The sequence below is a fragment of the Xiphophorus hellerii genome, chromosome 9, assembly GCF_003331165.1.
Source record: "Xiphophorus hellerii strain 12219 chromosome 9, Xiphophorus_hellerii-4.1, whole genome shotgun sequence".
Taxonomy (NCBI): domain Eukaryota; kingdom Metazoa; phylum Chordata; class Actinopteri; order Cyprinodontiformes; family Poeciliidae; genus Xiphophorus; species Xiphophorus hellerii.
The window spans coordinates 22,946,467-22,959,917 of record NC_045680.1 but is presented as its reverse complement, the minus strand read 5'-3'; the positions used below and the strand labels follow the sequence as shown (position 1 = coordinate 22,959,917).

The 13,451-nt window shown below is 39.8% G+C and overlaps 1 protein-coding gene across 4 annotated transcripts in view; it reads right to left on the bottom strand.

Moving 5' to 3' along the window:
* The window catches only part of palld (palladin, cytoskeletal associated protein), a 71,149-nt gene extending 58,205 nt beyond the window's left edge, over positions 1-12,944 (bottom strand). For 2 of the 4 annotated variants that reach the window (XM_032571651.1, XM_032571650.1), the window contains exons 1-2: positions 12,764-12,918; positions 9,697-10,659 (exon numbers count right to left, since the gene is read on the bottom strand). In XM_032571651.1, the coding sequence (XP_032427542.1) occupies positions 9,697-10,658 (962 nt within the window). In that variant the 5' untranslated portion in view covers position 10,659; positions 12,764-12,918. Of the gene's footprint in view, positions 1-9,696; positions 10,660-12,763 lie in introns of all 4 variants that reach the window. The other 2 variants (XM_032571653.1, XM_032571649.1) reach the window with 2 other exon arrangements.
* Between the last annotated feature and the right edge of the window lie 507 nt (positions 12,945-13,451).

The window sequence follows — 13,451 nt, the reverse complement described above, 5'->3', positions numbered from 1 at the left end:
AGTGACTAAAGTGTCCTACATGCGTCTATTAGAGCATTTTACTGCTGATGTTTAAATGACGTGTGCAGGCCCCTGGGCGCCTTTAGGGGTGTATGCATGGTTGGTTCACTGATAATCTGAGTTAAATTAGAGCAGCCCCTTATAGCTCTGTGGTGAAGCAGTTCAAATGTGCTCTCACCTTAGACACATGCTGTCAGCAGAGTTCAGGTATCAGCATGGTGAGAGCTAAGCAGTACGTCAAGCTGGCTATATCTCACCACACTGCTACAATCTCTGTTCTGTTTTGCTTGTTGGAATACCTCCTTTTCAAATGCTGTCATGTTTAAGCGAAAATGCTTACTACAGTCATAGAAACGTCTTGTACTGTAGCTTTAAATCTGAGCATAGGTCAAGGTCATTCTCGACACCAGACATTTGGAGATAAATTAGGAAATGACTTCATGCCTGCAACACTTTTAAAGAAGGAAGCAATATAAAAAAATCATTATTTTTGCCTTTCCATTTCTCCTGCAGAGATCAAATGAGTCCGCTAGGGAGACTTAAAAATTATGACCCTGCAGAAATGGGCCAAACAGTGAGCATTACAGTCAGATTACATCATGGGATCTCACCTGCCATGACCTCATGCAAAATCTTTTTCACTAAATGTAGGAGGAAGAGCTACTGTAATGGTATGCTGGTTAAAATGCCACAGCAAACTTGTATTTCAAATCCGTCTTTTTTATTTGTGCATAAAAGGACAAGAGCAATGAAAAGCTATAGTTACACACCCTCTAGAGTAGACACACCACTATCTAAAAGCCCTAGCAGTATTACTTCACATGATAAACCAAGACAGTCAATTTTACAACCATAAACTTCACCAGTTTCAAACTCTAGTGATCTGTATCATCCCTGGTCCATCACCTGAACCAAATGGCTGCATTACCTCCTCAGCCTCCAGTGAAGTTTCACAGAAAGAATCTCAAACTCCAGCTCTGTTCAGAACGCAGTCAAGTTCTCCAGAGTCCTGCTAATTACCTGGTTATTTGAGTCAGGTGTTTTGAAGCAGAAATCTAAAAGATGGAGGTAAACGGCCCCTTAAGGGCTTCGGTTTGACATCTTAGTTAGGATATTTGTAAAGTCAAAGGTTCACAAAGGGTCCGTTATTAAAGCTTTTCTGCAAGCATCCAGTGGTGTTAAATGCTAACATCAGGTGCTGGAATATCTGTTGATAAAATGTTAAGATTTTGTTTCATAGTGTGCTATATGTTAGTCTTTGTCAAACCACTACATATCTGCATTAGCACAGGCAATCATAGGATCTTGTTAAACTAAGAGTAAATAATACTAATAGGGAGTTCCATATTTTGAGTGCTAATGAGTAGAAAGTTCAGACCCCGTTGGGTGCAAAATCAACATGAGGAAAAACAATCAAATTCTGGCTTGATATCCTTAAACTACATGTTGGAGCATTATAGTTCATTAGCTGGAAGTCTAATATATTCATTAGTCTAATATTGTCACTGATTCACTGCTTGATGAGTAGAAAGTATTACGGTACTTTAAGACTGCAAATTTAAATGTATTTCATGTTAGGATGCTTTACATCTAGAAAAATACTTTCAGGCATTTGTGGTAAAATTATCAGTTGAGACATAAATGAGAGAACATTTTATAAGAATCTAATGACAGCCCGCATGAACCAAGTTTTTACCTGCGTTTAATCAGCTCTGTGACGAACTAAGTGTGTGCATAAAGACATGATGCCACTAAAGGGAATATATGAAATTTTGTACTTTGAGTTTATGACGTATTTCCACACATTTTTAGGCATTGCTGAATCTATGTGATTGGGTCGGACTGGTATATTTTGAATTGATTTAATTCTGTTTTTTGTACAGTTAAATATGAGTGTCAAGTTTCTGGTGAGGACATTTGTGGTTTGATTGGCATTATGTACACAAACCGAGTTGAACTGAATCAATTAGTATTTGCATGCAAATTGCAAGTTCCATTTGTAAATCCCAACACTTGTAAATCAATTTGTGCTCATTAGTGGACATGTCTTCCTCCCATGTTCCCTCAGTACTTTCATTTGTTTATGCCCTCAAAACGCTTAAGCAATGTTTGTTTTCAAGTTTAATACGTCCAAAACGTGTTCTGGATGATGGAAAACGGGTGACATGTGATTTACATTTAAACCGTTTACTGAAAAGCCACATATTGTGTTGTCTATTCAAGAACCGGAAAAAATTCAAATTCATTGCTTCCATCTGAACAATGTGGTTTTACAGAAAGTTACTTGTAGTTTTTGAATGACTTTCCCAGAACATTTTAAGGAAGCCCCTAAAACTTTTTCTCCTGCTTTTAACAAAAGTCATCATAAGTATTTGCAATGTAAAGCCTGTCTGCGATTAATATTGGTGAAAGCAGAGATGCATGATCCCATTTGTAGATGTGCGATGCCTGGAACTTAGTGGCAGATTCAGTCTTATGCTGGGGTTGGAAACTTTGCTTTGCATGGATGTCTAGGCAGAATGTTTGAGCAGCCACTAAAGCATTCAAATGTTTCCATTGTGGTTTTGTGTGTGTTTGTCTGAAACTTAGAAGCCAAGGCTGCTCCCACCCTTAATTGCCCATCATCCTCAAATGTTCGACATCCCAAGCTTTGAATTGCCTTGTTTGCGCAGGAGGCAGTCAGAGTAATGATATGGAAGAGAGCGTCGCATGAAATTCCAGGAATTAGCATGCCGGTGATTTTCTCCACTTGATTTGCAGGGACTTGAAATAGAGAGGCTTGTTTGGTGCTTTGCAGAGTGGGACCTCACACCAACAACGATGTTTAGACATGCTCTCTTTAGCAGCCCAGACCTACACTGGGGTCTTGCACTGACTCAACACATTCCCTTGATTTCTGATCCTGTAATCCTGACCCCAAAAATCCAGCCACTAAAAAGACGAAAGTATGAACTCAGGGTAAAGAAATGCATGATTTCCCCTCTGGGATGTAGCTCGCATGTATCCCTGTGCAAGAAACGAATCCCTTAAAAACAGAGCGCTGCATTATGCATTGTGTGTTGAGGGGAATGAGGGCATGCTGGAGAATACCATGCGCTCAGCACCATAATACTTTCTGGCGGAGACAGCTTGTGGTTGACCACGGAAGGTCACGCCTAGCTCCCATCCGCCAGGAATGCCTTCTCGCTGCCTCTGCAGAACGCTGGCATCGGATCAGAACCGGCTCATTAGAGTCTGTGGAGGTGAGGAGGTGCGTCACCTGCTCACTCTGGCAGCTGCATCAAAGGTGCTCCCCATGGGAAAGGAGCTCCTGAGAAGTTTGCAAAACCTCATCGAAAAGTGCAAACGCCATCAAACAACAGCAGCATGGAGACTTGGGAAACACAACCCGCTTCAGGTTTGGGGATCTTTACCGACCGGTTTTTCATTTGTTTTCTTGGACTTTAGTCACACGCAGCTGAAAGTGCATCAGTAATGCTTTGACTGTGAAAACTTTTCTTTAGGTCGCTGATGTCTTTTCAGCGCCCAGAAGGTGAATTATGTGGCACAGCAAACAATTTGCTGCCATCTAGTGCCCAAACATTGAGGATCACACACTCAGTGGACAAAGCAGCAAAACTGCCCTGCAGTTCTGAAATGATTAATTGTGATGAATCGATTATTGCAATAATAACTAATAATTAATTTAGTAACTGATTAATAGTTAACTGGAGTATGCAGACTCAAAAAAAACCCTGCAATTTTCCGGGGGTAAAAATCTACATATTCAGAACAGTACTTAATCCAAAAGTGCACAAAAATATATATACATTTTGCATTTCAGATGAAAACCCCTTCGTCTGTTTAAATGTTTTACCCAAAGCTCCTCAAGTGGCATAGTTTTAACTTCATCCAGTTCAATTACACTTTACTTTCTAATTTAAAAAATGAAGTGAATTATTTGTTTATTTTCATCTTTATTTATTTGTGCATATGTATTAATTGTTTTTATCTTGTAACCAGGTTGCTATGTATTGCAATTTTTTTTGCCCAGGCCCCTCTTGAAAATGAGATCTACTGTAGATCTCAATGGGGTTTACCTGGTTAAATAAAGGAATATATAATAATATAATTATATATATATATATATATATATATATATATATATATATATATATATATATATATATATATATATATATATATATATATATATATATATATATATATTTTATATTTCATCTTTATTTTCAACAACCTGGCCTTGTGTGAAAACACAACTGTCTTCTCTTCATTAAATCATGATTTAATTGGGGTTTAACTCTTTTTTTTGTTGTTGTTGTTTTTGTTCAGTTTTATTAGCCCTATGAAGAAAACAAAAAAACAGCGCCGCAGCGATTTTTAGTTCCTGTTGAACCAAAAATTAACTTGAACAGAAGCTGTGTGACGACATGAAATAGGCTAAAAAGAATCAGTGCAAATCAGTTTAAGGACAGCTGAAAAACATTGACATCTATCAGTTTAGAAAAGGATTAGAAAGTGACTTCTAAGGTTTGTTGACATCAGCAAAATATAATTAGAGCCATTATTATCCATAGATGGAGAAAACAGAACAGTGAATTTTCCAAGGAGTCGTCAGGCTAATCAAATGGCTCCAAGAACTCACCAGATCACAACAAACTGAGAACAATATCCAAAGCACTGCAGGCCTCAGTCACCACAATTCATTTAAACAGATTCAGCTATCAGAAAGAGACTGACCAAATCCATAGATGCCGTCTAATCCAAAACCCTCTGCTGACCAGAAAGAACACAAAGACCCACCGTACATTGCTCCAAAAACAGCTGGAGGATCACCGAGGCTTGTTGGGAATATTCTCTGGTTTGACAGTAAAAAGGAGGAACTTGTTGGAAGGGATGTGTCCCGGTACATCAGGCATAAAACTAAGACCTAATTTCAGAAAAACAACATGACACTAATAGTCTGGTGTCCCTTTGACAGACAGACTGTGTTGTGAAGGAGATTCAAGATTTTCCACTAAATTCAAGCTCACTTAAGGTAAGTAGCTAGACAATGAGCAAGAAGTACACCTCTGAACGACTTCAAAATAAGAGTGCCAAGTCAAACTATATTCATCTGGCATGATATTAAACAGGCAGTTCATGATAAAAATCCCTCTCGGTTGTTTCAATTAAAACAACTCTGCAAAGAAGAGTGGGAAAAAATTGCTCCATAGCGATGAAAAACGCGTACTGTCTGGTATATTATTTGCTGGATGTCAGGGTGGCACAGTCAGTTATTGGGTTTAGACAGCAGTTATGGTTTTGTACAGAGCTCAGGCTGGTTTACATAGCTATTTTCCCCTTAAGGAGACAATATTATGTGTTTTCCAGCCACATGGCATCATTTTATAGCACAATCAAATAACTATGTTACCTTCAGTTGTTACAAAAATGTCAAACATGACTTAAAAGAAATTTGACTTCGTAATTAGCGCCTTGGAATTGGGCTACTGTTTCTTTAAAAATCTCTTGCTCTTTCTGAAACTCTGCCTTCAGGAAGAAATCACAACACCGCTCCTCTATAATAACATTTTTACCAGCGTTTCACTGAGCAGTAGCTTCTACAATGAGCTCAGCAGATGCTCAGTTCCACCAGGTGTTTGCTAATTGCTCCTGGCTAGTCTGAAGGAGCAAAGTGGGGGAGTTGCTGGAGAAGGCTGCTCTGTGAGATGGAAGGGTTGGAAGCTGCAGCTCTGAGGTGAAGCTTTGCCTCGACTGTGGCACTCAGTTCCTCTAAGCGTTTTGCACAGCTAAATGGTTGCCACGGGAGATTAAACAATTTCTCAAACAGGAATGAAAAAAATCTAAGCAACACTCCAGGTATGTTTTTGATGAGGGAATAACATTACATCATGATGTGAAACAAAAAAAAAGGTCAATTTTACATACTGTTGCTATAATCAATAAAATCATTACTTGAAAACTCCATTCTGAATCTTGGTCTGACTTTGTTTGGTGATCTGAAACATTTAAATGTGACAAAAACCAACCACAAAACACAAAATAGCTTTTCACAGTCCTTTATCTCTTGAGAACTTCCCCTCTTCAGTTCTCTATGTAATGCAGCACAATGTAGGTGCTGCTGCAGCGACCCCGCTCTCCTGTTCCTGTGCAGTCAAACATGCTTCATATTTCCCCAGAAGGTGTGGGGAGATGTGGAGCCTGGACTGAAAACGCCTTGTCATTGGATTGCACACATTCCTGTGCTTGGCTCCTACTCCCTTGAAGCCTATTTATACGGCCAAAGAAGAGGCCCCTCGCAGTCAAAAAGGGGAGATACACATCCTGAGCCGTATCTTTTTGATTTACATGTGGACTCACCTACAGATATGATCTTCAAAGGTACAAAACATAAACTGGATGTATGGTCAATATAGGTATATTACAGGAACTCAGTCAAGAGAAGGCCTAACCCAATCGATCAAATAGCTTGAAGGTCTCATTTGCTCAGGTATGTCTCTCTAGTAAACAGTGAGCACAGAGCCTGAGCTGTGAGATCTAGAAAAAACACAGAGCTGAGTATTTTTAGTTTACTGATGAAGTGCTACAAATAACACAGGTCACGCTCCTCTGAGCTGATCACTTGCATACATTGCCTTGCAAAGTAACAAAACTTTTTTTCACATCTTGACACCGTACAACCACCAGCTTTAATTAATTTCATCGACGTTTTATGTGACAGACCAATTCAAAGTAGCATAAATGATTTCTCAGATATTTCTGCCAAGAAAAATGGGAAACCTGCAGTAACTTAAAAGAAGTCGTAAGTTACTACAGGTTTTCTTCCAGGATTGCGTTTTATTTCGTTTTTTAACCTTTCCATCAACTCTGATCATCTTAACCCTGCTGAAGAAAGCATCCCATAGCATAAGTCTGCCACCACCATGTTTTACTGTGGGTGTTGTGCAGTCCACACAGATAACAATATAAAACACAAACCATTTTGGTTTCACCTGACCAGATAAAATTTTTAATTTTCCCATGAAACATAAAAAACATTACGGGTTTAGAAGAAAAAAAAGTATTAATTGAAAATTCATTCTTAATAATTATGCACTACTTTGTGTTGGGCTATGGCATCAACCCCCATTAAGATATTTAAATGTTTGTGGTTGTAATGTGACAAATTGTGGAAAGTTCAGGGGGTTTAAGGCTCTATAAATGAAGCATCACTCTGACTGGATAAATGTGCCAACACTGGGTGGAAGTTCCCCAAACTTCAGACCAGGTGCTCGACTTGTCAACACAGGGGTAGCTTTCACCATCTGGCCCCCTCCCAAATCACTCACTTTATCTGCAACAGTCAGCCTGCGAGGCTGGATCTGGTTCTGGTCAACATCACCAACATCCCAGGCTGATTCACATACTGAAGGTCAGAGCAGGTTTTGCTTCGTTTTCTTTAAATGCCATAAAAGCAAACAGGTTTTCCTAAGCAACTCAGGTGAGAATCAATATTGTTTTATCCAGACTAATTAATGGAAACTATTTAAATTCATGGACCTCATGTTTCGTAATGGAAAAAAGCCATTTAAAAAAATCTGCAGTTTAAGTTGTGCAAACTTTTATCCAATAGACGCAAATGTACACAAAGAGACATTTTTAGTGTTTTCACTCACCAAACTTCACTTTAATAAAAAAATTAAACCAATGAGAATGGTTGTAAATTCTGCCTCAGTTATATTGATTATATTTGTGAATTGCTGGTTGTGTGTTTCTAATAATATCACTTTAGAAACAGAGCATCCTCTGTAAATAAAAAGCCTCTGTTGCAACAATGTTTTTGCTAAAATAAACACAAAGCTCACTGGAAAAGAAACTGCTAATATAACCTGGAAATCAATACGTCATTAAATTATTTTTCACTAGTACTTCCTAACCCTATGAAGTTAAGATGTTCGCAACTTTCATGTGAAGGGAGAATAAAACTAACTCTAAAATTGTGGGCTAATAAACTCAAACGTAACACCAGTGGAAACTTGCTAAAAGCTGATCAGAAATTATATGAAGGGTTTAAAGGCAGATCCAAAAATAACAGACTCACTGTGTTAAAAAATAAAAAGATTTTAAAAGCAGTGTAAGTCCAATTACCCTCAAAATCCTTTTAAAAATCTGGGATATATTAGTTTCATACGTCTATTTTTGTTAGAGAAATTAGTGCAATTATTCACATATGATAACATTTATCATGAACTGACTACAAAAAAGACTGTTTAGGTGGTTTTGCAAAAAAATTTCCATAGCCATTAAACTTTTAAGCATTTTGTCGTATTACAAACACAATGTATTTTATTGTGATTCTACGTGGCAGACCAACACTAAGACGTTACGCAGAATTATGAAGTGGAACAATTCGGTTTATCATCCAGGTTTGTGTGCACAAGCCAGAAACTCAACTTCAGTTTCATAAAACAGAAATATATGTTCAAATGGAGGAAAGTGATTCATTTAATGTTGTGTTGAGCTTTTTGAGCCTGATACTCATCTGTTCTGCAAAGATCATGAAGATATTGGAGAAAACTAACCCAGTACATCATCATTACGGTGAACAGTGGATTGAAGTGAAACGAACTAAAGCTTGTGGTTGTGATATCAAAACACAAAGAAAAACCTTAAAATATATGAACCACTATTGTAAACCACTGCAGCTCTGATTGGTCCGTCATGTCACACAGACACTCTTTCCCTAAATCGTCATCCCAGATGCTTTTGATAATTCACCGATTAAAGTCTAGTTAGTCTCTCTCCTCTTCATCGAACAACTGCTTTGTCCCAGAAGCAGCTGAACCGTGGAGTCATCTGACCACAGAACAAGCGTTTGCTGTTTTTCCGTGCATCTGGTGTCAGATGGTGCCGAGGACTCAGCAGCGTTGCAGCACAGAGTTAATAAACGGCGTCTCAGGTTACATTTTTGGATGCACTGATTGAGTGTGCTGAGTGACAATAGTTTTACAAGATGTTCTCAACCCTATGCAGCTATATTAATCCCAGGTACATGACATGATTTGGGGTTTATGCACATCTAACCGTTGATTTCAGCCTTGGCCTTCATGTATCATTGGCACCCTGGACGGGTTTCCTACTTTTGGGCTCCTTATGCCCTCTGCGAATGCCCCATACGCAAGCAAACACTGTCCTTTAATGAAATCCATTTTGCATAAAACTGTATTTTTTATCATCTAGTTCTAATTGTAATCCAGTTTAAGTTTGATAAGTATAACGTCTGGCCAAAAACCCATTCATAGCACAACAGGTGACTTATCTTCTTTTCCCACAGTAGTTTTTGAAACAGATCATTTTCCAGATTTCAAAAAAATATCAGTTTTTTTTTTTTCTTTAAAGCGATCGGGCAGCTTTTAGAAGCAGTAGAGACCCAAAGCAATGGAAGTACAAAAATGTGCAAAATGTGAATTTTGCATCATAGGTCCCCTATAATCCAGTTCTCCTGGAGATGAAGGCAGCTTTAATTTATGATGATTGGTTAAAAGGTTAAATATTTTTACTGGTGACATAAAGAGGAACCAATCTATGGTGAAGTAATTATAGAATTTTACTATGGGAAAAATATAATTAAAAAAAACCTACACTAGAATTAAATACTTTAGCCATGAAAACCCGGCTGCAGCATAGGATCAAAAGAATGGTGTAGCCGCCTACCTGACGAGTGGCAGTGGGTTTCCTTGAACTCTACACTCCAGACGAATGGGGCTGCCTTCAGCCACTTCCTGACTCTTCAGCTTTTGGAGGAACTGAGGTGGGGACAGGGGTTCAGATGCAGCTGAAGCTCCAGCATGTAGGTGCCTCTCCGAACCCCCCTGTCCCGTCTCTGGCGGGTTGTTGTGTGTGTCCTCTTGTGGGCCTGCAGGCAGGGAGGACGTAGAGACCGAGCCTTGAGGGACGGTCCGCTGGCTTCTCGGAGACAGGTAGCCACTGTCAGGAGAGGAGGATTCCTCCTCCGCCGCCTGAGCAGAACCTTTGAAAATGGATGACAGTTCCTCGATGAAGGTGGCCGCTCGGCTGCAGAACTCTGTGACTGAAGCCGCTCGGTCGTTCAGCTCGAGGCCTTCGTGAACCAGCCTGGGCTTGTCTTGCTTGTACACGGGCTGGATGGGCTTGTGCCGTACAACCTTCTCAGCTGAGGACGGAGCCTCACTGGAGATCTGTACGGGTTTGCTGATGGGAGCAATCTGGTTGGAGGAAACTGAAACTGCTCCATTGTCATCGGAGCAAACGGCTTTGGTCTGGTGGTGTAGGTTTGGGCTTGAGTTGAGGTTTTCAGTCGTTTGAGAGGGCACAACAAGGGGGGAAGGGACAGATTGGAGAACCTGCTCCAGCTGTTTAAGACTAGAGGGGTCTTGATCTTCACATTCATCCGCCTCACCGAAGGCCTCCCGGGCCAGGTCCAGGCTAAGATTAATCTCCTCTGCACTCAAGAAGGCAGTCAGATCTGCAAAGTCCCCGTGTCCAGAATCCAGCTCTGTCGACGAGTCAAGGTAGAGTTCTCCATCGGAGGAGGCCTCAGAAAACACACCCGCATCGCCCTCCGAAGTCCCACCTGCTGCTGGATCCTTGAGCAGCACTGAAATGGGGAGTGGCTGATTCCAACTCCCGTCCTGCATCCTGAAAGACAAACACGCCTCATTAGTCAGACCATTTGGGTGTTTATGCTGCAGGCAGAAAGAGGACTCACTGTACATTACATATTCATCTGCAAAAAGGCAATGACAGCAGGTCCAGTTTAAAATAAAGACTTTATAATACAGTAGTGTGTCATTTGCTCAGACATCCATAGCTGGCAGGATGACTCAGGGCGCTGCTGTCTGGACACAGCTGGTGGGTATTAGCAAAGGTCTTTACTCAGGTTCTGGTCCACATCGCTGACATTTCTCTAGTTGTGTCTAGTTCAACATACAGTCATCACACAACATAACAGTTCATCACATCACTTAAAACAGGTTCCAGAGTTATTGGCATTTATTGGTAAGCTTGTATATAAAAGTCTTAAAATAAAAAGGTGTTGTGCAGACTTGGTGGCGCTTGCTGCAATTCTTTTACTTTCATTGTTAGAGATGTTTTTGTCTCACTTGCCAACATTAACTGGAGTCCTTGTCCAGCCTTGTTTGTCAAAGTTCAAGTTGTTTTAAGCTATTGCTTTGACGGTCGAGTGTCAAAGTGTGATTTACTGGAATGGCAGGTTCTCTTGTCGTACCCATTTTGATGAGACACACTTATACCCAAGAAAAACGGAACATTGTCCATTTCCAATTGACAGTCTCGGTCCTCATCAACTTATCAAGGCAAAGCAAAAGAATAGTGGTGTGAATGAGTATTTGTCCTCTTAAATACTTTGCTTTTGCTATTTTCTGTTTCTATTTTTTGGCGGTCGTTCCTGTTACACATATATGTTTCACGTCATCAAACAAATTTCAGCATCAAACAAAAACAATCTAAGTAAATGCAAAAAGTTATTTATTTTTATTATTACATTTCCAAAAATAAAAAATCCAAAGCATACCAGCACGCCCATGTCGGCATTGCAACGATAACCAAAAAGGAAGATTATGGAGTAGTCTAGTCAAAGTCTGGACATAAAGATGTATTTATCACAAATTAATAAATGCATTTAGTTTATGTTGAACAACATAAACTTCAGGCAACAGCTTTAAGTTTTATTAATCCTACTGCATTTCTTTCTTTTTAAATATAATTTACTTTTGTTTTACTTTTGAATGAGCTGAATGAGTCACACATGCATTTGATCCGAATGCCTTGGATAAATATTATTAAAACTAGATGAATGGAAATTGAAATGGATGAATCCTAAAGTGTTTTTGAGTTCATTGCTATTGCAGCCTGGCCTACAGAAAACACAGTTCACCATTGGTGTAAAAATGTTATTTCATAAACAAAAGGTGGAGAAAAACAACAACTTTAGATACAATCCAAGCATGCATGTGGACCTAATTCTGAGTTACTCCTATAGCATTATTAAACTGTAATAACAAGCATTGGTTTTGGAAGTCAAAATGGAGCAGATTTGCTCTGCTCTTATAGCTGCTCTCCTCTGAGTCTGAGCTTGTGAATAATGTGCTGCGAAACCTTTGGACTTGATACGCGGATGATGTGACGCTCAGAGCCTCATGGCGTCCCGAAGACCAGCTGTTGTTATTTATAATCCCCCGCGGCTATGTTTCACAGCAGCGCCGCGGCCCCTCCCGCCCAGAGCAGAAGGAGAGGGGCCGCTATACCTCCAAACACTCACACAGGTATCAGTGGAGACATTTTCACAAACAAGCAGAGACAATCACTTTAGAGCCAGAGCAAAAACGCAGAAGATTTCCACAGAATCGATTTGGAGTGACAACAACCGCACAGATCTGATTTAATGTGAACGAGGAAAATCTGTGGCAATGATCCGATATAATCTGTCTTTTGTGTTTCGTTTTGAAAGTACTGTGTTTTGTATATACTAATTAGTAAGTATATGCATGCTGTAAAGGCTTACACATTACAATCTGACCATTTGATATATTGAAGGCAAAGTTATACTTCAAAATAAGAGGAAATCATAACCTTGGAATAACCTGACAGAAAAGACAACCGCTGATGTACAGAAAACAGCTGTTTGAAACACTTTACTACAGAATTAAATGATTCCATCTGTTTGATAAACAACTAATAAACCAGTCCTTAAAATATGATTCATTTAAAAATCCATATTTACCTTCAAGTGTCCCTGTGTGGCTGAAGGTTCTTCCCTGGTTCTTCGGGTCCAGGTTTGTCTTGTTTATGTTGGAACGAAACAAAACGAAGCTTCTCTTCACTGTCCCTCGCCTTATTGGTCAGACGGTCAGCAGGTTCTCTCAGGTTCAGGGTCCAATTGCATACTGCCTGTGCAGCTTGCTGCTGTCCCATCTGTGCCGGTCCCTAGCTGCTCACTGTGTGGGGCTATATTTGGCCCCTGACTCATGTTACACAGCCAGACTGCTGGCAAGAGGACACAGTATTGAGGTGGTCCTGAGGAACAGAAGGTGGAGGTGACATTTTCTGCACTGATCTGGTATTAATTAAACACAGTGGGCACAGACAGTTGTAATGTTAGGACATCACACGTATACTCTGCTGCTATAGGCTTGCAAAACTGGGAGCAGGGTAGGGCATCATGACTATCTTTTGTCTTCTTAGTACACCTGAAGAGATAACAGTGTTGCTTCTCTCTCCAGCTGAGTCGACCTCATGACCCGGACCGCTGGACTGCTTTTATTTTCCCCCAATAATCTTCACGTTCTAGTGTTGAGGTTAGAGTTCAGGAAAATGTTGTGCAATTATTATTATTATTTTTTAAAAGTATTATTTTCAGCTGTCTATCCATCCAGTAAACACATTTTTCAAATTTCTTAATCGTCTGTTAT